The sequence below is a fragment of the Clarias gariepinus genome, chromosome 25, assembly GCF_024256425.1.
Source record: "Clarias gariepinus isolate MV-2021 ecotype Netherlands chromosome 25, CGAR_prim_01v2, whole genome shotgun sequence".
NCBI lineage: Eukaryota > Metazoa > Chordata > Actinopteri > Siluriformes > Clariidae > Clarias > Clarias gariepinus.
This window is the reverse complement of record NC_071124.1, coordinates 22,364,948-22,390,230: the sequence shown is the minus strand read 5'-3', so window position 1 is coordinate 22,390,230 and position 25,283 is coordinate 22,364,948. Positions and strand designations below refer to the sequence as shown.

The 25,283-nt window shown below is 41.5% G+C and overlaps 1 protein-coding gene across 1 annotated transcript in view; it reads left to right on the top strand.

The window, feature by feature from the left end:
- mpp7b (MAGUK p55 scaffold protein 7b) overlaps positions 1-24,573 on the top strand; it is a 59,862-nt gene extending 35,289 nt beyond the window's left edge. The window contains 7 exon segments of the mRNA XM_053486369.1: positions 4,786-4,959; positions 9,355-9,436; positions 20,797-20,816; positions 20,911-21,005; positions 21,686-21,829; positions 23,901-24,097; positions 24,491-24,573. Coding sequence (XP_053342344.1) covers positions 4,786-4,959; positions 9,355-9,436; positions 20,797-20,816; positions 20,911-21,005; positions 21,686-21,829; positions 23,901-24,089 — 704 coding nt within the window. The 3' untranslated portion in view covers positions 24,090-24,097; positions 24,491-24,573.
- Positions 24,574-25,283: the final 710 nt, after the last annotated feature.

The following is a 25,283-nucleotide window of genomic DNA, read 5'->3' as shown; positions in this document are numbered from 1 at the left end:
GGATTCACACAAGTCAAGTCTCTTGGAAACTTTTATATGGTTTCAGACTTTGCAAACTGCAGATTCCAGTTAAGAGGATATTGGAATTTGTTTGGTCAGTAGCAACCCAGCAACCACCAAGACATACTGTGGGCCTGCGTTGAACTGGAAGCTGCCAGAACACCAGTGTCACTATCTACACTCAAGCCAGTTTTATATCAACAAGGACTTAAAGGCTGGCACCTAATAAAGAAGCCCCTGTTTCAAAATCAGCACCTTTAAACTTGACTAAAGTTTTCAGCTGACCACATGGAGAAAGAAAAAGCCTTCTGGAGGAATGTTTTGACAAGCGGTGTGTTTGGAGAAGTAAAGCGGAGGGAGTCTACCCCAAGAACACTGTAGAAGCAGCTGTTAAGCATGGTGTTGGTGGTCGCTTTATGCTCAAGGGCTGTTTTGCTCCCAGTGGAACTGGTGCATAACACAAAGTGGAAGCTTGAACAAGGAATAGACCCTCTGAATTCTCCAACAGAACCTCAAATCATCAGCTAGATGGTTTAATTGAGGGTTCTAACAGGAGACTGGCCTCAAAAACACATCAAAGCTCATCCTGAAATGGATAAGGCAGGCTAACATTAAGCTTATGGAGCCCCAAAACTATTGGAAATTTGTGGAGCGTGGCGTACCACAAAGTCAAAAGTTGAACACTACTAATTGTGCCAAGAAGAGTGGTCAAATATACAAACAGAATTCTGCAAGGAACTTGTTGATGGTGATCAAAAGCCTCTACTAAAGGTGAATCTTGCTAAGGAACATTTCAACCAAATATTAAGTAAGCTGTGTAAATAATTTTAACCTTTTGTTGATTTAAAAAAAACAATTATGTTAAACATTTTGCTCTGACTTCTTGGGGTTTTGCAAGAGCAGGATAGATTGCTCTCTTTCATGCATTTTTAGATCACAGGAGGAGTACCTCAGGTCTGTGGTGTTGGTTCACTGGTGTTTACACAAAAGACACTGGGGTTTACAAGAAAGATCTATTTTCACTTTTCATTCATTAAACTACTTTTTTTGTTTAAAGTGTCTTAGTCTTTTTATTAGTTCCTTTTTCTTGTATCATCATGGTTAAAAACCCAGATTTATCCACAAGCTACAGATGGCTATGATGAAGCACTTTCTCCATTGTTTCTCTTATATTTAAGAATGGTTAATAATAATAAAAAGCTAGCGATTGGGAAGGACCTTTCAGGTTTATTTATCAAAACAAGTTCTTTCATTCTGTCTCCCTTCTTGTTTAATTTTTTATATTAGACCTCAATGTCATCATTCATACCCTGTTTTGTTAGCCAGCAAGCAATGGCCTCATTTGTGGCCACATGCATCAGAAGTTCTTTCAGGAAGGAACCAAAGCTAGTCGGAGTCCCTCAGGGTGCATTGTTGGTCAATTAAAAGTTCCAAGAAAAAATATATATATGTTTCACTCTGTCTTTGCTTTAGTCTCCTTTTGTCTCTTTATTTGAACTCTGCATTATTTGTTTTATTACCTTATCTCTGTTAAATGCTGTTTCCAAAAACCACAACGCCAAGATCCATCATTCTTTCCATGTTCTTTTGGAGAATGTTCCAGGAGATCACTCAATAAGAAGCCAAATGATGCAGTAGTACCTCAGGTCTGCTGTGTTGGTCCAGCCATGTTTACGAGAAAGATATCTTACCTAGATGTCTCTTTCTGTCTCATACTCTCCATTACAACCCAGATTTATTTGTTTTTATTGCCTTATCTCTTTTTAACACTGTTTCCAAAATCTACAAGCCCATGATGGATCACTGTCTTCTGATGTTCTCCTGCATGCTCTCGAGGTTATTACATGAGGAGCCCCATCCAAAACACCAAAGTCTCCCTAGCATATAATAAGAGAGTAAGACGTTTTTTGCCCACGGATCCTTACAGATGCTGTAACATTAACCTTCGCTTCTTTCTTTCCCACAGCCGTGTGATGAGAGCTCGGCTTTGGGGCAGGCCATGCGTGAAGCAGACATAAGCCTGGCCAGTAGGGTTGGCATCTTGGAGTTGTTGCAGTTTATGGAAACCGGTTGTGTGGCCTGGTCTCTGGACATGTCTGGAAGAAGCCTTTGGTCAGGCTCTGTAATCTATAGAAAACTGTACTTGCAGTTATAATCGTGTCATGCATTTGGAGTGAAACCCAATGTGGGTGTTTAATTAAATTTGAACTGCATTTTTTAAGGTCTAAGCCAGCATGTTGTGAACTCTGTCTCAGAGAGTTTTAGCTCCATCACTCCGGATCATGCTTAGTCTCGAGATCTCGTGCTGAATCATGACTAACCGCTATATGTTGAACAAATCACAAGCACTAGTTCTAAGCCTCAAATTAAACCTGAACCTTAGGGAAATTTCTCTCCAGACTTTGTGTCACAATGACTCGTTCGGCAAATATTATAACTCGATTTGAAAACGTGTTTTGTCGGCTGTCTGAACCGTTTCCGCAGGGCACGTCAAGATCTCGAACGACGAGGTTAGAAACTCTTGTGTCGTTTATTGTAACCCGCCCGAATTCCCTGGTGCAGCACGTGTCAGGGTGCATTTCAGCATTTCGAAGAAAGCTCCTGTATGCCTTTCTTCGAGAAAAGGATTGTCGAAAGCTCTCCGTGCACTCACACATAATCCAGGATTATGTCAGGGGAAAAAAAATAAACACAGGTTATTCTGTTTACAAAAAAAAGAGGAGGGGGGGGGTGGAGAATGAACTGGAGAGTGATTCACTCAGTGAAAGAAACAATCCGAACAGACACAAAAAATAAAAATAAAAATTGGAATATTGGTTTAATTATTTTGCTGTCAGGGCTTGCTAACCTCTGATTTATTCGTGTCGGAGCTGTCTTGCCTCTGGGCCCGGGGGTTGTTATTCTCTGCGCAGGACAGAGGGGATACGTCTGGAACAGTTTAAGGGATTCGTTTAGATTGATATCGGTGTGGCCAATCAGTCGTGTATTTGTGCTGCGGCTACTGCGTCCATGGGAGTGTGAGACATGCCCGACGTGCTTTCATCAGCCTGTGGAAGAGCGTAATGTTCTGACGATTCGAATTTCAAAGAAACGCTCCACAAAGAAAAACATCTTAAACATGTGTATATCGAAATATCACCATGTCGTGTTGATGTCACTTCTCTCAAAGGAGAGAGGATTCAACAGTTGATTCTAAGCACATAAATAGAAAAGAGCAAAAGCTGCTTTTACTTTCTTACTTTTATGTACAGTACTGTGCAAAAGTCTTAGGCACCATATTATATGGTGTACCAATTTTTTTTTTATTTTTTATTAATAAATAAATAACATTACAGGAGAATATATGCAATAGTTTTTTAGTTAAGTTCTTCTGGTAACTTTGTCACACTTTCTATTTTTATGCAAATCCCAGGAGTGTACATTAGGTTTTATGTTTATTATGTATGTTTATATATATATATATATATATATATATATATATATATATATATATATATATATATATAGTCGGAGTCCCTCAGGGTGCATTGTTGGTCAATTAAAAGTTCCAAGAAAAAAAAAAAAAAAAATATATATATATATATATATATATATATAAATATATATATATATATATATATATATATGTTTCACTGTGTCTCTGCATAATCCAGTTTAGACATAGTAGAGACTTTGACGTCTAGGTTGGATTCCTGGAAAGTCCCATAATTTCTTAAGACAGAGACTCGACCGAGATAATTAGTCATCTAAGAAATAAAAATGGTATTGGCATAAAAAGACATCTCTAGGTGATCATTTTAACCAGAATGTGCAGAAATATGTGCAAGTGGAACAGAAAGACCGCCGTGTTTCTCTCTTGGCACTACAGTAGTGTCAGCAGGTATTCAAATGGCATTGTGGGTAATGTAGGAACCTATTAACCAGAGTCCAAATAGATCAACTCAGTATTTCGTTCCAAAATAAATCTGGGTGAAGTTTTCCTTTAATATAATAATACGCCATGTGGAAGCCTGTTGGAACTATTTTGGTTTATAAAGTAGTATATATTTAAAGAAATACATATTTGCCCCTATTTGTCATCCCACAATAAAAATACCAACAAAACACAAGAGGTTATTAGTAACGCAATACTCTTCTTGATTCATGCCCTGGTTTCAGACCGTCCAAAGACTATACGTTATGTTTATATTGCCGAGTCGGACAGTACGTCAACTTTACGAGTTTGGAGCGATGAGGAAAGTGCGACTGCGGAGCGTTTTCGCCGGCCCTGTGCAGGCTCGTGCGCTTGTGGTTTTGTTATGTTGTGGAAAGTTTTCAGAGTGATGTGACTTGTTCCTTTCCATCCCAAATCTCTCGACTCCAAAGCTTCTAAGCACAAGCGAACATTTTGTACTCGTTAATCACGGCGTTAGCATCCAGATGCAGCGTGTCCGTTGATCTGGTGGTTGGGAAGGAGGATTTGTCACCATTAAATGGCAATCAGTGTCTTTACGTGTCACGATAATCTTTCTGCACGGAGCGCTGGTTAGTTCTGGTTCTCTCTGGACGACAGCCATGAAAGCTTGTGTTTAAGAAATGCCAGCTGAGTTTGTGTTTGGGTGGAAAAACATGACAGCCTCGGGAAGTTTTTATTTTTTTTATTTGGAGAACACAAACATGTGACACGTTTTAAAACTGCATCACGGTCCAGGATGAAAATTTTGCACGAGTATGACGAGTGATAAATGGTTAAATCAAGGAGGACCTGGTCAAACCTAAGGTCTGGTGAATTTTCTTTCCATCTAGCTGGATTGAAGAGAAGTTTCCGGCTGAGCAAGAAAGACCGCATGAGTCGAGAACTGCAAGCAAAATGGAAGAAGTGTGAAGATGATGATGATGATAACCAGATTTCCAGCTACCGCGAGGTGGTGCCTTATGTCAGAGGGCCTGGAGAACCGAACCACCTCGTGTTACTGGTCGGCACGTACAGTACAAGATGTAACTGTGGTGCAACTGAACACTTAACATTGTGAGTTGCCAGAAGGAGTCTCCAGTTTTAGATCCAAACATGCAGAATAAAATGTTGTAAATGGTCAAGGAAAGCAAGATAAATTTAAATTACAAATAGTTGAATTAACAATATAAAATTGTATTCGTAAATTAAAGCGAATCATACCTATCAAGTTTAAACAGTTCTACCTTGAAGACTTTATAAAGTTTTAAAGTGCTGACACTAGAGACTCCATCCATCCATTCATCCATATATTCATTCTATCCACCATTGCTTAGTGTAGGTTGGATACAATGATCCATGACTTTCACTCTAGCGGTCATTGCTGTCAAGACATTGCGTTGCTCAGAAACCCAAGCTCAAGCAATCTAAAGCAACACACACACTTGAAAACACAATCATCCATCATAAATGGCAATGAAACCCATGAAACCCATCAAGCACTGGGAGAACATGCAAACTCCACACAGACAGACTGAAACTCGTTTTGTCCCCCCAAGCGGGGAGACTTCAAACCGCCAAAACTTCACCATATTAACAGTTTAATAGTTTCTCAACTTCCTTTAGTGCTTGTACTGGAATATTGTGAAGCATATACCATACAAGACCCGTGAATGAGGTGTTACTATGGAAACAGTAAGGCATTAAAATGAATTCGAATTGCAGATGGAACACGTTTCATTCGCCAGCATTGTGGTGTAACATCAGCGCCGTATTCGTAGCGTAAGAACAGCTTTCCCTGACTTTAGTGAATTTAAGCGTATTTACAGGGTTTTAAATCTTTTTCATAAATTCCTCATTAGACCATCTTGACGTTTTTGTACAGTAGTTTTTTTTTTTCCATAATGCTACATTCTAGCCTCACTACCACCCACTGTACACTCATTAATGTTTGCTCCACCATCCACGATAAACCAGAGCTTCAAAGTTCTCCTGGCAGATCTCCACGGAATCTTGGAAGTCTTTCAACGAAACCCTCCTTCTTATCTCCCTTCTTATGATTTCCTTTCCTTGAAGCTGACTACCCTTAAGAGAGAGCAGCGTCCGGATACTTTTACAATCTGGAATGTTGCGACGAGAAGCGGATCTGCAGCGCGTATCAGTTTTCACTGCTCTGCCTGGACTTTACCTCGGGTCTGCAGAACATTCCTCCTCTTAATGGCACTTCAAACGAAACGAGTCGCCGGTGACGGCGTGCCTGTCTCCTGAACATGCCCGGATCCCTCCTGTCCACCTTTCCATATTCTGTCGCAACACTTCATCAGGTACAAGGTTGTAACGTAACCCCGACCTCCTTTTGGACGGCTAACGTTTTAGAGGACGGAACTTTTCAGACCTGATGTAATGGAAGGTCTGCTGTTCTCCTTTGCTCATCAGGTTTTGCGCGTCCAAATGGCATTTTGATTTGGAGTGAAAACAAACCGTTTCAGAAAGTTTGTAACTATAACCCTGTAAGTGCGCCGCTCTTGCATAAAAACGAGCGCGTCCAAGCTTTCTCACTCCGTTTCAGTTCGTTGAAATAAAAATGTGTCTCTGTGGCAAATTTATTAAATTCATTCTCCGATACATCAGTGGTGTGAACAGCCCCTGGCAGCGGCACCGGAGCAGATGTAAGCTTTGTTGTTGCAAAAACAACAGAAAGCGCACAGGGGCGTGATAATATCTCTTCCAGTACTCGAAGGTCTTCAAGAGAGCCTCGGCACCGGCCAAAATATTCGTAGACCGCACGGTTTGATTTCAAAGCAGCTTAATCATCTCAGCAAGGTCAAACCCGGGCTGTCTGCTGTCGAAATTTAAAGGAAACTGACCGCAAGCGTTGAACATCCAAGATACAAAACGCTTTTTCTGGATCGTCTCGGATTGGTCAGTTGATTCATGGTTTTACAGGCGACGGCCAGAGAAAAGAGCAAACCATTTATTCTGTTTAGACATTTGTGACTTTTGTAATAATGTTAAAGTTATTTATTCTTTCTGGGTGAAAAACTGATTTGAGTTCAAAGTTTTCAGATCGCAAGTTTAACAAGGTCTAGACTCGTTTTTTATTTTAGATTTTGATGTTTACTGTAGAACAGTAGACAATCCTACAACATTATTACCATGGAAAAAATTATATACCGTTTTGTTAGAATAAATAAATAAATAAATAAATAATCCTGCCATTTAAAATGATAATTTCTAAAAACAGATTTTAATCACAAATACTTTAAAGCTTCAGTCTTTATTCTTAAAATACCCCTAAGATCTAAAATATTATATGTACTACTGTATAAATATTTGACCTTCTAATTTTATGTTACAATACAGTACCGTGCAAAAGTATTCACCCCTCATCGATTCTTCATATTTAATTACATTAAATTAAATGATTTGGTAAAAAAAAAAAAAATTAGGGAACAGGAACACATGTTTTACTGCGACAGGCTGCAAAGTGCCTAAAGATACTCTTAAAAAACTGGTTGTGTATGTAACGGCCTCAGCAGCGACCTCATTTCCCCTCTCGTCTGTTCCAACCACTCAGCATTCAGGATCAGCAGGAAACTAATCACAGGACCGATTCTCACTGGGTCAGGACTTAAGTTAGATGTTTTTTAATGCTTAAACAATGTATACAGTAGGTATAGGTGCTCAGGTAGAGGGACTCAATTAAACAACAAAATCCTTGACAACAAGTGCTCAAGGCTACATTAAAAGCACAAGAGCATCCGACACTTTAAAAGCAAAATATGAAGGATTGAGGGGGCTCAAGACTATTGTATTGTACTGTGTAATTATAAAAAGTGTATTAAACACACAAGCTAATCTCAGTATCAGTCTATAACTTTTTTACACTTCATCGAACACCCTGGACGGCGTGGCAATCCAACATATGATTCACAACGTGGGAACACGAATTCACCTAATCTGCATGTCTTTGGACTGTGGGAGGAAACCGGAGGACCCAGGGGAAACCCACCCACCAAGCACAGGAAGAACATGCATACAGACTCCGAGGTGGGAATCAAACCCAGATCCTTAAGGTGCAATGCGACACTGTTAACCACTACGCCACTGTGACACCTGGCTCCAAATTTGTTTTGTTTTTTCGGAGCATAATTCGTGTGGAATGTGGATCTCGATTGGCCGAAGCTGTGCGTGTTTATGTTGTGTTCGTGTTAGGATGATATAATCTTAAAATCCAAGTAAGTTTATCCGTAGGTTTAGAAGTATAATTTAATTTATTTTATAGTATCGCACCAAATCCACTTAAATAATGTCTACAGGAGGATAAAGAAATTGTGGTAAACTCATTTTAAAGTAGAATCTCAGAACGTTATAATCCTAAGATCATGATTTAAGTTCCTTCTCTCAAACTGATTATTTTTCAGGAAACAAACACTATCTCCAGCCCACCAAAGCTGCCTTCATCATCCCTCATCTCTCCCAAATGAGCAGGTTGTTTTCCAAAATTGCTAGTTTCACTTTTCACCTATGTCATTCCCTCAGGCTTACGTTGGCCTCTGACACGGGGCATTAACTTCTAATTTGCCCCCACGCTATGATATCCTTTTACGCAGGTATGCGATATAACCGCAGAGATGGTACTGAATAAAATTATACCGTCTTCCTAAATGTGTTTGCTCAAGAGACCACAGACAGAGTTCTTGGAAAATATCTTCCACTTAAGAGTTCTGGATGTCCTCTGGTGTAAGTGGCACCGAGGGGGCAGATAGGACGCCCACACGAGGCCCGAGCAGGAACGTGGAACTTTTTCTTTTTCTTCTCGTCGTCCTGTTAAAGCCATTTGCTGCGAACAAACTCAACTATTTCACGCATGATTGCGATGGCAGATATTCGTGGAATTCCACTTAGCATCAACGCACTGCTGTCGGTGATGTACGCTTCCTCGAGAGGTCGTTACCGCTCCGCGCATGCCCCGGACCCGAGTCTGTCCCGAACAGGTATCAGACGGATCTTTCATCCCCGCCACGCTAGTCTGGCTTTTCCTCCCGAGAGCAGCTCAGACTCGGTCTTCTGGATGTGTGTGAGTGAGCAGAGCCATCAGCTGAAATCAATACAGTGTTATCCCATTTGGTCTGCACTCACACCCCAGTAATGGAAACTTCAGATGCCTGTGTGCTTGAAGAGTCAGTATATCAGAAAAACGAGTGGTGCAACCTTCTTCTTCTTCTTTTTTTTTTTTTTACAATTTCGCCCATTAAAAAGCAGTCTGGAGTCATTTCTCTCAATGTGTACAACAGGCAGGAATGTTTATCTGAAGCTGTGGGTTTAAATGCGCTCGTGTTTATGACAGCCCTTTCAGCACTGATAATTACACACTAACGAGAGGTTTCGACTGTGTGTGTGTGTGTATCCGTGTCCAACAGGGCCCAGCGGTGTCAGTTTAACCGAGCTGAAAAGAAAGCTTCTGCTCTCAGATCCCGAGCACTTTGGAGTTTACTGTACCATGTGAGTTCCCCTCTTTTACAGTCTATATGCTGCTGTGTGTGTGGTTGTATGTGTGTGTGTGTGTTCACATGTTTCACTATCTCTGTTTCTTATTCCCCAGCTGAAATTTCTTCATTCATACATTCATTCATTCATGTGCGAAGTTTATCCTCTTTAGGAGCAGGGCGTGGCCGGGCGTGGCGGGCCGTGGGAAGGGGGGGGGTCTGTATTTGTCCCCTGGAGTCTCCTGGAGCCTATCCCAGGAGACTTTGGGCACAAGGCAGGGAACACCCTGGACAGGGCGCAAAACCATAACAGGGCACACTCATACACACACTACAGGCAGATTGGAAACACCAACCAGCCTAATCTGCATGTCTTTGGACTGTGGGAGGAAACCAGAGAACCAAACTGCACACAAGAACCCGAGGAGGGAATCGAACCGTCGACGTGCCAGGCGACAGTGCTGCCTCCTCCCCAAACTATTTATTTTTTTTAGCAGTAGTAGTAGTAGTGTTTCAGTAAAGTGACAGATCCTGACAGAAAGGGTTTTATAAACCATAACAACCTCAAGACAATCCACAATGGGGTGAGATACTTACAGTTATCCTTAAATGGATTAGTTTTGACAACACAATAATTCGCCAATAGTAGCAATGTTTCATTCATTTGTTAAAGAATCACACATTGCATCCATTTATACAGTAGTTACACTTAATCTCATGGAACATCGGTAGAATGAAGTGGGTTCCTGGTGTCAGTTCCTGTATGTTATAGCAGCTACAGATACACAAGGTGTGAAGAGAACACACACACACACACACAGACCTAAGGCAGGAATCAAACCTTCAATCCTGGAGTTGTAAAGCCACAATGCTAACCACTATATCACTATGCCACCACTGAAATGTCCCTCAGTGATCATCAGAACTGAGCAATAAGCAGGGGGAGGGGCTTTTCTTACATGAGGTCACATTAGTGGAATAATCGACCTGGCTTGTTTAAACCTCAGCCAATACAAAAACAAGGGGAACAAAAATTCCTCACTTTTTTTTGCTTGTATTAATATGTAAAAATGACTAAAAAGTGAATTTTGTATCATAGGTACCCTTTAACACTCGTCTAGTGTGTAAGGTGTCTTTGCAACATCTGATCAGCCCACCACCATGTCTGAAAAGCTTAATTTCAGGAACACATTAGATTTTTTTTAAGAGCTTACTTGTGGGCATTTCATGTACTAAGATTAGCCTCAACCTACATTACTGTGCAAAACTCTTATTAAGACTTATTATCTTTAGCAAAATAAAATTGTTATAGATGTTCATCAAACATACTTGAAAAGAAATTAATTAATAAGTAACATTACAAAAAATGCCTGTAAATAAAACAACATACTACATACATTAACAGAGCAATTTTCAGATGGAAACAAACAAATATACTCCAGACTCCTGGGTTTTGCATTAAAATAGAAAGGAGCGAGTGTGACAAAGTTACCAGAAGAACTCGGGCAGATTCTCCAACACACTCAGTAAAACCTACCAGCTGTTTTGGGAACATACAATAAAATGGCATTAAAAACATTTCTACATAAATGAAACGTTTATATAGGTCACTAGAGAGCACGAAAATAAACATGGTCGATATTTGATGTGAAAACTCTTTGTTTGAAAATAATCAATAGTGTTAGATACAGATGTGTGCCAGCTGTTAGGTTTTACTGAGTGTGCTGGAGAATATGCAAGAGTTCTTCTGGTAACTTTGTTACACATTATCCTATGTAATGGTGTTTATTTATTAACTTATGTTTGAATGGTTTAATAAATAATAATGCAGACATGATGAATACTATAACAAAAGTTGTATTAAGACCCTCAATACACACATAAGACATACATCAAGGCTCTTCTCTACTCTTCTCGGTTGAGGAATGAACTTCCAAACTTGGCTTCCTGAATCAAATCGCTGTCTTCCAACCCCCTCTTCTTCCCTGTTTTTGTCATCCAGACTCATTGTACCATCTCCCCCGTAACTCGATGGTATTTAAACCCTGATCTATTTGCAAAAGCATGAGGATATGTTTGGATGAAGCTTAAAAAGCACTTCTGTAAGTCGCTCTGGATAACAGCGCCTGCCAAGCGCAGAAAATGTCCTCATCACTCATGGAGCAGAATGCAGAGTCGCTAGGCACGACTCTGATGTTGAGGGGGAAAAAAATACAAGGTCTTCTTGCTGTCCTTGAGCACAGAGAGTGGTTCTGTTCTGCGTGTCACACGGCACATGAGGAGCAAGATGAGAATCAGACCTCTAAAGTTTAGCAGTTTGCTGCAGGGGCCCAGGCACTACATGGACTCCCTCCATCCACAAATCAAGTGTTTCTTTAAACCTCATTCTCTTGTAAATGTTACAAATGGAGTGTATATAAATCTGAGGGTTGTTTTTTTTCGTCCTTCATAAGTCAATCCACACTGAGGAATCATAAGTCTGGATGGTTTAGGCAGGCTCAAAGAGAGAGAGAGAGAGAGAGAGAGAGAGAGAGTCGAGGTCTCTCACAGCCAGGCTGTCAGTGTGGAGTGATGCAGAGAGAGCGAGACCTGAGTTTTTCTCCCTGCGCTGGACCGAAGCCATCCCCCTGCCTCCGGTTGGTGCTTGACTCTCACATCTTTTCCCTCTTAAACGCTGCGAATGACCGCTCGCCATCCTTCTGATCACGCTCCAAAAGCGCTCTCGCAGGGCGAAGGGTCTGACAAACACACTGATTTGATTTACACACGCTCTGAACGCCGAGTGCTCGGATCAGTCCGTTAGATCGGCTCGATGATTTAATGTCAGTACAAGCTGGACTCAAAGATAAACAGCCATGGTGCTGTTGTTAGTGTTTATTTGAAGAGCAGAACGGTCACAGGTAATATTTTAGACTCACACAATGACAAGGACCTTGAACCGTTAAATACGGCCGAGCAGGTCCGAAATCGGGCTAAAAACATCCTGGACTGGTATTAGACTAGGCTTGATCTGACTCACTTAACGCCTGTACCTGTACCACTCTATCCCAGGAGACTTAGCGCACAAGGCGGAGTAAACCATGGATGGGGTGCCAAATACATTGTAGGGCGCACACACACTACGGCAATTGTGGGACTGTGGGAGGAAATCTAGGAAACCAAGCGATTCCTGAGGCGGGAATTGACCCTGGACAATGGCGATGCAAGTCATGGTGACGCTGCCAGTAAGTCCAGTAAGGTATTACAAATTATTTGTGTCGGTGTTGGTGTGATGTTTACTTCAATCATGACACTAATATTTTGGAAAGAAATTTCCTCTGGGTACTCCGGTTTCCTCCCACAGTCCAAAGACCTGCAGATGAGGCTAATTGGCATTCCTAAATTGCCCAAAACATTTCTTTTTTCCATTTTTCCACAAAATTCCAGGTAAATTCCATTAGCTCCTCTAGAACCTTCAAGGATTCTTTGAGACCTGTTCAGAATGTTGCAGATAATAAGAACATTTTCACGAACCTTTTAGAATTTACCCGAATTTTCCATAGTTGTCCATACAATACACACAGGGGCTCACCACTTGAGTTTAGTTCTATCAGTCTAAGGTCTGGTTTAGACTGCAGGCAAATCAGATTGGTTCACAAATCTGATCTTTAGGACTGACTTTCCTCACTGTTATTTTAATTTTTTTGAAGTGATCAGATCGGGGTTAGCACTGTTGCCTTGCACCTCCAGGGTCCGGGTTCGATTCCCGGCCAACCTCGATTTCCATCTCTGTGTGCATGGAGTTTGCATGTTCTCCCCATGCTTGGTGGGTTTCCTCCCAAAGACAAGTAGGTTAAGTTCATTGGTGTTTTTAATTTGCTGTGTGTGCCCTGCAATGGATTGGCGCACTGTCCAGGGTGCACCCTGCCCTAAGTCTGCAGCTTGATATTTCTTTCGTCCACGCACAGTGCTATCAGACATTTTACTTCCTGTTCAGGGACTTGTTCTCCATTTCCATCCTGAAAACAAGGTTATAATTTAGCAGCATGTAAAATTCAACGACATGGCTTTTACACGCTTAGTGGTAATAGTGTGGAAAGCGGAAAAACCTCCTAAAGCATAGTAACCCGCTTCTCCCTCCTAATTGGTGTATTTATGTCCCATACCGTGTGGATGTGGACATGTGGACTTGATCTTCCATGCCAGGTTTGGTGTCTGTGGTTAAGGTGTTGGACTAGTGATCGTAAGGTCCCTGGTTTAATACCTGCCTCACCATTGTTGGGCCCCTGAGCAAGGCCCTTAAAGCCTCACCCAAGTAGGGTGTAAATTGCTGCCCCCAAGTGGCGCAGTGGTAAAGTGCCAGGGGCCCAACATCACCAACAGGAAACATGTGATAGTCTTCGGCCCTCCGTGACTGACTGGTGCGGTAGTAATAGCCATAATGTGCGAACACCCGTAGTGATGGGGAGGAATTGGACACGACTAAATTAGAGTAATGTAAATGATCGGTAGAGCAACCAGACCCATCTGATCTGAATCTAATTTAAACCACCTTTGCATGTGTTTTGGATCGGATTAACAAAAATCTGATTTAATGTGTTTTTTTTACAGTTCAGACTACATGAAAAATTAAGTATGTGAATATATGAATATATGATGTTATGGAAAATCAGTTAACTTCCAAACAATCAGAATGGAAAAATTATGTGGAATAAAGCGTTAAAAATTTTTTTTTCATTCATCAATTATATATACAAAAAAATAGGTCTAAGAAAAGTGTAATTAGCTGAAATTAGTTGTGTGTCAAGGTGTTAAAATTATACGATTAATATTATCAGCATTTATTAAAATAAATGGCTTTTGCAGCATCACTTTTTTATACTTTACGTTATGAGTTTTCCAGCTGAGAACTGTATCAACACACACACACACAGACACACACACACACACACACTCTTTGCATGGTGGTAAAAGGTTTATAGTTTGTTTTGGCTCACGTGTAATTCATGTGGACAGTTGGAGTGTGTGTGTGTGTGTGTGTGTGTGTGTGTGTGTGTGTGCACATGCTCCAGTGTGTGTAACATGCTTTAGTCATGTTAAACGTGTTAAGCAAATGTGAGTGTGCTGTCTCTGTGAAGTTAGCGTAAAGCATCCTGACTGCATAACCCCACTCCTGTGTCTTACACACACACACACACACACACATACACATGTTCTCAACAAACACAGCTTTACCCATAAACCTCAGCCAGCGGGTGCCAACTCTTTTATAATACACTGTATTTCCATCTCTCGCTTGCAGTTGTAAACCGAAATGGCCCAAATGTCTCTATGTAATTATCTACAAGCGGTGTTCAAGTCAAAGCGGGACTTTTGATTGTGCAGGATAACAGAATACGGTACTGAGAGTAAAAACTCGCTTTCTTTTTCTTTTTAATTTAATGCACGTATCCCAGTGTTTCAATGGTGCTTGGATACCATTAAGGTAGCTGGAGCCATGATCGGACTGTCTGTCTGATTCACGTCTGAACCTTTAATACTGGACGTGTTTTGTAGTGATGGGTCGTACATGAACCATTCATTCTTTTTGAATGAGTCTTTAACGTGACTCAGAAGAACGAGTCGTCTCGGAATGTGATTCGTTCAATTTCTACTGGGCGCGCATAGTTACCTTTGAGTCTTTGGTCCGAGTCGTTCGTTCTTTTGTCACGTGACTCCCATAGACGCTGTGCAGTGCAGTACACAGGAAACAGAATTCAGCCATCCTTCTCAATGACTCTTCTAGTCTGAGTTGTTCGCGATAGATTCAAAAGAGCTCGGACCAGAAGATATGAGAGGTGAGCTGCTCATTCTGTTTATCATTATATGTCCTTAGCTGAACTGTAATATTTTCCTTACTGCAACATTTTATTTTATTTCTGGTCAAAAGAACGAAATAAACTAAATGACTCAAAAAAAGATTTGTTTATTTTGGTGAACAAGATTCAAAGAACCGAGTCACTAAAATGATTCAAACTTCCCATCACTATTGTTTCGGATGAAATAGAAATAAAAACAAATCCTTCCAGATCTTGTTAAGAATTACTGCAGAAATTTACACTTTCTTAACCGTTTTGTGGTTTCGTACATCATCAAAACTACAAGACAATAAAAAATAACTCCTACATTGATTTTGGATGTTCAATTTATAAAAATATTAGATAGCACAGTGGAGTAGCGGTTAGCACTGTGGCCTCGCACCTCCAGGGTCAAGGGTTTGATTCCTGGCTCTGGTCGGTGTGTGTGGAGTGTGCATGTTCTCCCCGTGCTTGGTGGATTTCCTCCGGGTATTCCGGTTTCCTCCCATAGTCCAAAGACATGCAGAATAGATAAATGACCCAAAGTGTGTGTATGTCCAGGATTTACCCCGCCTTGTCCCTAAAGTCTTCTGGGATAAGCTCCAGACGGCCCGCGACCCTGTATACGGGATGATAAATACATTTATAAATGATATAATTATAATAGACATTTCACATTACTGACATATTTTATTCCAGTAAAATTGTTTAAAAACTACATCAACTGTTTCTTTTATTCAGGGAAATGAAAATCTGTGCAAACCTCATATACATGACATCCTTTGTAAATAGAGATAATGAGGGCAAATCCATAAGTATTAATCTAATGACTTTTGGAGAAGTATTCCTTTTGAAAAAGAGATCCTGGACCACAAGTGAGTCTCAACACGAAATGTGTTCAAGTCAAAGTGGGACTTTTGATTGTGCAGAACAACAGAATACGTTTATAAGAGTTAAACCTCTCATCATTTCTCTATATAATCCCCTGCTACACTACACTTATCCTCACTCCTGTGGTGCTTGGACACCATCAAGGTAAAAAGTTTTCTTAGTACATCAGAGCCATGATGGGCCAATTCAACATGTTTGGGATATGAAAGTGCTTTATTGTTACAGGGGATTATATAGAGAAATAAAGGGAGTTTTGGCTCACATAACTGTGTTCTGTTTCTTTTCGACTTGAACGCACGCCCCTTGTATATTTTATGTTTTACGTTTTTCAATGTTCGTCATTATGGAAATTAGTTCCTGGTGGTCAGCCTTGTCTTTGATACATATTCTGTCCATTTTTTACCAATACCCTATACCTTTTTTTTCTATATGAAACTGTATTAAAAGATAAGTCAGGGTTAGCATATTTCCCACATATAAGATTAAATTAAATTGATCTATTAAGCAATTTGCCCAAGTCAGTAGATCCTGTCGATCTGCATGTAAAGTCTTTGACCCTTGACCTCTGGCAATCCTAAGATTTGACCTCACAACCCTACATTTCATATTTTTCTATCGAATTTGAGGTTAGGTTAGACAGCCTATCTTTTCACCATAAACCCGCCTTCTGCGTTCTAAACGGTTGCAAGACTTCAGTCTCATCTATGATTTGTTTACTTTTTATTGTTTTGTTTTTTTTACGTAAACTACAAAGTAGTCCAAAAGTAATTTAAACTTTTTGAGTTTGCTCTGCAAAAGAAGAATACGTGCATGTGAGCTATGCCTCGCCAAAAAGAGCTTTCAGGGGATCTATGATTAAGAATTGTTGATTTACACAAAGCTGGAAATGGTTACAAAGTGATTTCAAAGTCTTTAGAAACTCACCAGTCTGCAGTTAGTCAAATGAAGACACTTTGGGATTGTGGCTACTCTATCAAAAAGTGGGCGCCTAGTCAACGTGACCTTATGAGCACAATGAAGACGCATCAACGAGGTAAAGAAACAACTGTGAGTGACAGCCAGAGATTTGAAAGCATCATTGGAGCTGGTTAACTTAATCTAAGTTCATGAGTCCACATTACGTAAAACATTAAACAAGTAGGGCGTCCATGGCAGGACACCACAAAGGAAGCTGCTGCTCACTAAAAAAAACATTCAACATTTAAAACTGAAGTTTGCGAAAGAGCACATTGACACTCCATAGCGGTATTGGCAAAATGTTTAATGGACTGATGAAAGTAAGAGTGAGCTACAGTATTTGGAAAGAACACACAGCACTAAAAAGGGCACTGCATATCAACATGAAAAAACATCATCCCAACAGTAAAGTATGATGGAGGAAACATCACGATTTGGGCCTGCTCTGCTGCGTCAGGACCTGTCCAGCTCGCAGTCATAGGGGGGAAGATGAATTCGCAAGCGTATCAACAAATTCTTCAGGATGATGTGAGAATGTTTCTATGTCAGCTGAACCTCTGTAGAAGTTCACCAGATTACCAAAACACCAAAGCAAATCCATAACAAAATGACTTAAGCAGAAGTGGTTTGGAGTGGCCAAGTCAGAGCCAAGACCTCAACCCCTCAGGGATGCTATGGAATGACTTGAAGAGAGCCATTCACATGAAACGTCCAAAGAATATGACAGAAGAGAAGAATGGGCTAAAAGTCCTCCTGGCCAGATCCACAACTACAGGAAGCTCCATTGCCAAGGGGGCGGGGTGAACAGGTGATTAATTCCAAGGGTTCACTTATTTTTTTTCCACTAACATTTTGAATGTCGAATGCATTTGTCAAATAAAGGCATGAAAGATGGTGGTTAGCACTGTCGCCTTGCACCTCCAGGGTCCGGGTTCGATTCCCGGCCAGGCTCGATTCCCGGCCAGGCTTGATTCCTGTCTCTGTATGCATGGAGTTTGCATGTTCTCTCTGTGCCTCGTGGGTTTCCTCCGGGTACTCCGGTTTCCTCCCACAGACCAAAGAAATGCAGGTTAGGCTAATTGGCGTTCCCAAATTGCCTGTAGTGTACAGTATGTGTGTGTGCCCTGCAATGGATTGGCACCCTGTCCAGGGTGTACCCCGACCCTAAGCCTCCTGGGATAGGCTCAGGTCCCTGCGACCCTGAGTACAGGATAAGGCGATATAGAAGATGAGTGAGAGAGATGAACCCAGACTTTGATAAAAATCAGATCACATTTAATAAGAAATTTATGCAGAAAACCATGAAATTCCAAAAGGTTCACATACTTTTTCTTGCTACTGTATTTAACTGTTGAACAGATTATTTAGGGTTTACACTCAACTTTTCATTCCCACTCATAATTCATTCTGATGAGACTGAGGTGTTTACATAATGCAGTTTTATTAACTGGCTTTTATTTTGATTATTTGTGGAATATTCGGGTCCATATTAATCCCCCCTCCCCGCCCCCTACTGAGTACATCACACTTTTTTTTTTTTTTATTAAAAGTGTATTTTTTATTAGAAATACCCATGTGCTTCAGTAAGACACTAACAACAGCCCTAGTCCTGGTCCTACAGCAGATCTGCATTACCTAACACAAACCTATTAATTTTGTTCCTTTTTTCCATCAATCAAAAACCCTCGTGCAATATTCTGACCGTAGCTCTCTGCTTCAAACGTTTAAGCTTCTCCTGGAATTCACATCACACACACTTTATCCTTTTTAGGGTTGCGAGTCGTGACGTTCACGACCAGAAACTGACAGGAAATATCCACTTGCCCGAATTTCACTCGAACGCAGATGGAAATGTCTAAAGCATGCATCCTCGAGCGAGCGGTGTCGTGTTATATTGAGCGGATGGACTATTTTAAGAGCGCTCTGTGGTTTTTGTGCCTTGTTCATCGGACGAGTCGTCATGGTGTAGTCGCTGGTAAAGCAGGCGAAAGGAGACTGTACCAGACTGAAGCGGAGTCTGTGTTTCTGCGTTTCTGCAATTAATCAAATTTATAATCAGAAGAATGTCCAGAAGTATAATCGTAAGCAGGAATTGATATCATGAATGGAGTTGGAATGAAGAAGTCTACAGAGTACTGTGTGCATCCAGTAATGTTTAATAAGCCCCTGAAATTCCTTCCTCCCAGGGTTCCCATGGTAAAAGTGCGAGTCGGAGCCAAAAGAAGTGCAATTTAAAACAATTACACAACAGTAAACAATCGCAAGTTGTCGTTCGTCGACTTTTCCTCCAGCAGGAATATGACGGAAAAATTGCATCCACTCTCAGAATGATTCATGCGCCGTGAAATGTCGTTTGTCTGCATGGCTGAACGTAAAACAGTTCACTTTATCTCAAAACCGTGGATAATCCGCCGATTCCAGTGCCAAGGCTTGTTTTCTGTGCTTAACTGACAAACCTTGTGTTCCTATGCTTTATCATTCTCGTGAGTCTTGTACTTGGAAGTTTTGGCACCCTCCCTCCTTCCAAAGATACCCCAGGACAGGTGGCTCCAATTTAAAGTGCAACATTGCACAAGATTAGACCTAGCCGCACAGTGCCAAAATGTCTGGAAGCGTGATCTCCTGAAAATGCGCTACGACCTACTTCAAACGGCCGCACCACGCAGTACGGTGGAAGCCTTAGCGTTATTATCTCAAACGTGAAACCAGAACATGAGACGAGAGGAGTAAGATATGGCAGCTAGATGACGGTTTGGGCCGTTTCCCAGTTTCCGCTTGCTTCTTACACGCGCGTCTAGATCAGACTGAGCGTTTTACCGCTCTCACGTGCCACATTTACGTTCAAACTGACGAACGGGGCGTACTGACCACAGGCAGAACTGGCTGCAGTCAATCTGGTTCCAGTTTCCACACTCTAACGGAGATCCGTCAGTCAAAGGTGATGATGGATCCGGGCCGAGCTCCGGATTACGTTTAGACTTCCTAAAGCTCGGGATTTTCTTGTGTCAACATGGTGTCAGGGGTAAAACTCTGTACAACTTATGCGTGTTAGTGAGGTTAAAGGTATAAGCCTTGATTATGGACAAAGGAACGTGAGGTGCAAAGCACAAACCAGTCGGGACTTACAAGCAGTGTTCGAGTCAAGCCGGGAGTTACAGTATAAGGAACTCCTTTAATTTCTCTATATAATCCCCTGCTACACCAATGCACTCATCCCAGGTTTTCACTAGTGCTTGGATACAATCAAGGTAGAATTTGTTTGCAAACTGTCTGCTTTATGCCTGAAACACCGGCCTCCCTGGAACTCCTTTCACGCCCCAAACATGTGGAAATGGCCTGGAGCGAGGTGAGGACTCTAACTCCCAGCCAAGTAATGTGCAAGTGTTGTTGGTGATTGATTTTTTTCGTACAGTTTCCACAAACAGATGCGTTTCTTTCACAAGTTGGCCACAAGTTATCCATCGATTTTCAAAGATCAGGCAATTATTTTCATGGAATTTTTAAAGAATTTAGTGCGGTAAGCTCCGAGCCACCTTGGCCTTCGTTCACAAGAGATTTTCGATTTGACTCGAAAACCAAACGGAGATAAAAAATGTGAAACATTTGATACGATTGACCAGCAATTGGACGCACCTCTTAAAATTAATTTTCAATTTTGATTTCTAATGACCAGAGCTACTCTAAGCCCCATAACTCATTTATCAATTTGCAGGATATCCAGTCTAGGAAATGGTAGCGCAGCGAGATTACCAGTTCAAACCCCATGGCCGCCAGATTAACAGGTCGATGTGCGTTCCGATGTATAAACCCTGCTCTGCCCTGACAGGAGGACATGGTGGGAACTACTGCGGCACAGGCTTGGATTCGGTCCGCAAGGTTCTAGCGGAGAGAAAGGTGTACTTGCTGGATGTGGAGCCCCAAGTGAGTGTCAGAACCTTGGTGTGTGTGTGTGTGCCTTAACTGGTTCATGTGGGGAAGAGAAGCCTTGTATTATATAAACATAACTGCTTATTAAAGAGTCGGTACAAGCATGCCGATCGTGACATGTCCTTCAGATCTCCTACACACACAGAGAGAGGGAGAGAGAGAGCAAGAGAGAGAGAGGTCCATATTACATGTCATGTTTGTTGACTTTGGAGCTGAGGGCAAGGGCAGGAATTATGTCATTCTGGTCAGAGAGCTTCTGTCAGCCTCCTCCTCCTCTGCTGTGATTTATTTTTCACCAGCTTGTAACATTTATAGCAACATTCTCTCTGTATTAATGAACACACGCCACAGGCATAGTGTATGGAACGATGTTGCGAGCCTCACGCAGCATCGTCCTGCACTCAAATGTTCCATGAGGTTTTTCTCCACTTTTTTACTCCGTCGGTATTTTCTATCTGGTGCAATAAGGAGAAATGAACTCGTGGTATTAGGAAATGAAACGACATCACGCCTGATGAGGGAAGCAGGCACCGAAGACGGCCCGGGCGCGGGTCGAATGGAAACAAAAGTACAGCTCTCGTCAGCACGGCGGATGCCAGTTTAATGATTTAATGACTAATGTAGCGAACGGCTCCTAATACGCTAACCTAACTGTTTTCTCGTCTTGTCTGAAGGCTGTAAAGTTGCTGTACACAACAGAATTCAAACCGTATGTCACGTTCGTCAAGCCTCCAGCCGTCGAACAGCTGAGGCTCAGCCGGAGGAAAGAGAAAATCCTGGCCAGCTGCGATGAACCCATGCCAACCAGGACGTTTATGGTAAGGCCGGGGCGATATGTAACGCTTTAGTCATGACAAGCTATTAAGGAATGTGGATTTCATTTGTGGAATTGCAGCTGAGCTGATTTTTGAACAGAAACACCAGACTCTTTAGCAAACTTTTCACACGTTGGCTCGGGTTCAAACACCCGGGATGGATTATTGGCCGGGTCTTCTTGGGAGCACAGATTTGAAGTAAATTAGTCCAATACACGGTCAAATATAAAACACAAAGAAATTAATGTATATCAAAGAAATACGTTTGTTTAAATGTGTAAGAGAACATTTTACATTGAAAGCATTTGGTCGACGCCCATATCTAAAATGTCTTACTGAGTTGCGGTTTAAGGGCCTTGATCAAGGGCCCAACAGTGGTAGCTTGTTAGTGATGGGGTTTGAATGTGCGACCTTCTGATCAGTAGTCCAACATCTCTGTTCCCTGACCAGCCTAGTAAGTCCTGAGTGCTGGATAAGTGGATGAAAGAAACATGGAAAGCTGTAAACCCATAGTAGGTGTTTTGATGGAAAAGAAGAAGGAAAAACAAGTCAGAGATGGTTGATTTAACCAAATTATCTGCACATGCATTGCAAAATTCCCCATGGACTTTGTTGTTATTATATTGTATGTACAATCAATAACTTATCAAAATGAGCACTTATGATTTGTCTTGCAGCTGGATTTAATCCGCCATTAAATATAAATGAAACCCGTTTGCTCAATCAGGACAGAGAATGATGTAATAGTCTCAGGCTTAGATGGCTGAGACGGTTGAGGTTCTGGGTTGCTGAGCAGAGGTCAGGGGTTCAAGTCTCGCCACAGTCGGGCATTAAAACTATGCCCTGATATAATACGCAGTCACTGAGAACCAGGATTCCCCAAGACTGTGCCAGTGCCAAGCCTGAAGAAATGAGTGAGTTACAGAAGCAAGGGTATTCAGTGTAAGTCCAAAGAAAACTCATTTTAACATGAGATATGGATGTCCATCAAGAAATAGATGAGTTTAGTCGCTCATCATCTATACCACTTCATCCTGTATACGGGGTCACGGGGGGCCTGGAGCCTATCCCTGGAGACTTAGGGCAGGCACCCTGGATGGGGTGCCAATCTATCGCAGGACACACACAACATACTCACACACTCATTCAATTTGGAAAGGCCAATTAGCTTAATCTGCATGTCTTCGGACTGTGGGAGGAAACCCACCAAGCACAGGGAGAACATGCAACCTTCATGCACATAGACCCGAGGTGGGCATTAAACCTGAAACCTGGAGGTACAAGGTGACAGTGCTAACCACTAAGCCACAGTGCCACCTACTGTGATGATTCTTTTTTTTTTTTTAAACAGTTCCAGTAGTTACACAATAGATTGTTTGTACAAGCTCACCTTTTTCTCCATTATACAGTATGTATACCTAATGTGCAAGTTCCACATTTTCATCACACGTTAATATGCTGCTACGTTTAAACAATCATGTACACACCAAACCGGGATCTGCCAAAGGTCTCCTTTTAAACTACTCCAGGGTGGCCTGCAGGTGTTCTCCAAGAACGCCGAAACAGGTTCTCCTGCCCTTTGAGCTGCCTGTGAGCTGGGAGCTCTGGGTGGAAACGAACCCCAATGAGAGCCATACGGATCACTCACGTTGGAGCACCTAAAGCTGCCCGGTGTCTTATAAAAACCCTTGCAGATCATCTCACACACCTGGATGTTGGTTTTCATAGAGCTTGGCGGCTGAGCGGCTCTATACAGTGTAAAAGTGTTAAAGATAAAGTGCAAGACTGGATGTTGGTTGTGATTTAACTCTGCGGTCCCGCTACTTATGACTGATCCACTCATTTACAAAATGAAATAGCTTTATGAGAACGATCTGGATAAGTTTACAACCAAGATGGGTCTCGACAGTGCGCTTTCCATACATCAACGTTTTTTTTGTTTTAAATATGGCAGACACTGTCGTAGTAACGTCTAACCTGTTCCGTATTAGCCGCACTAACTGTTTTTTTTGCCATTAATTCCTAAGGTAATTCTGTCCAGCTGGGAAACTCATCTCTCCCACACGTTTTACAGGAGGCGGATCTCAAGGACATGATTAACACTGCGCAGGAAATGGAGAACAAATATGGCTACTTATTCGAGAAGATCATCATCAACGACGATCTGGCCATGCCGTTTACTGACCTACGAGCTGAACTGAAGAAGCTTGAAGAGGAAAGCAACTGGATCGCCAGAACATGGGCTGTGAAGCATCATGAATAAACTGTTTTGTACGTTTTTTTTCCTTTCTTTTTTTCAATACTAACCAGATGTAGAAAAAAAACAACAACATAGTATTGTTGCTAATTAGATACAAGTTTGAGGAGATATTTATGAGTGATGATCAAGCCAAGGTATTTAATGAATTTACAGAGGCTCCTAAGTCCTTGGTGGTCTAGTGGCTAAGGGTTTAATTTAAGAGCAGGGAACTAAGTTTAAACAATTTCCCTCTGGGATTAATAGAGTTCTTTGTATTTTAAATCTGGACCATGAGATGGCTTAAATTGTGTATTTAGAGGAAAATAATCAACAATATGATGATATCATACTCAGATTGAAGTCTCACTCACTCACTTCAGATCTCCTACACACTCATCATCTCTACCACTTTCTCCTGTATTCAGGGTCACGCGGGGCCTGGAGCCTATCCCAGGAGGCTTAGGGCACGAGATGGCTACAGCCTGGATGGAGTGGCAATACACACATACTCTCATTTACACATACTACAGGCAATTTGTGAATGCCAGTTAGCTTAATCTGCGAGAGGAAACCGGAGTACCTGGAGGAAACCCACCAAGCGAGAGAACCGGAGTATGGCTTCAGGGCTGGCTCACTGTTTAAGGCATTGGGTTATGGTTTGGGACGTCCTAGGTTCAAATCCCATGACTACCAAGGTATCCCTGTTGGGCCCTCAACCCTAAAACTGCTCCGATGTACAGTATAAGGAGATAAAATTATAAGTCGCTCTGCATAAGGGTGTCTGCCAAATGCTATAATATAAATGTGTATATATACGTTTTCTATAAATAATTACTTTTTTCATTAGTTTATGTTGGACTGTTCACCGTACAAGTCCCTATGAATCAGTAGTTACCATAGAAACAATAACATGTTCAAATGAGTGGGTTAATACCCATCCAAAAAAAAAAAGGCACCGCTTTAGAAGGGTCAAATTATTGGCCTGCACCAAGTACGGAAAACAATTAATGAGATCTGAAATTACTGGAACTGGGTTAAGAACTGTCCAACACATTATTAGAACCTGTACGGACTGCCCTGAACTGTCAGCTCTGTGGAAGAAATGTGGTCAGAAAAAAAAACATCATGACTGGAGATCACTTAAACGCTTATTAAAGATGCATGGTAAAAAAAAAAAAAAAAACAACAGTAGAAATCACAGCTGTGTTCAATAGTGAA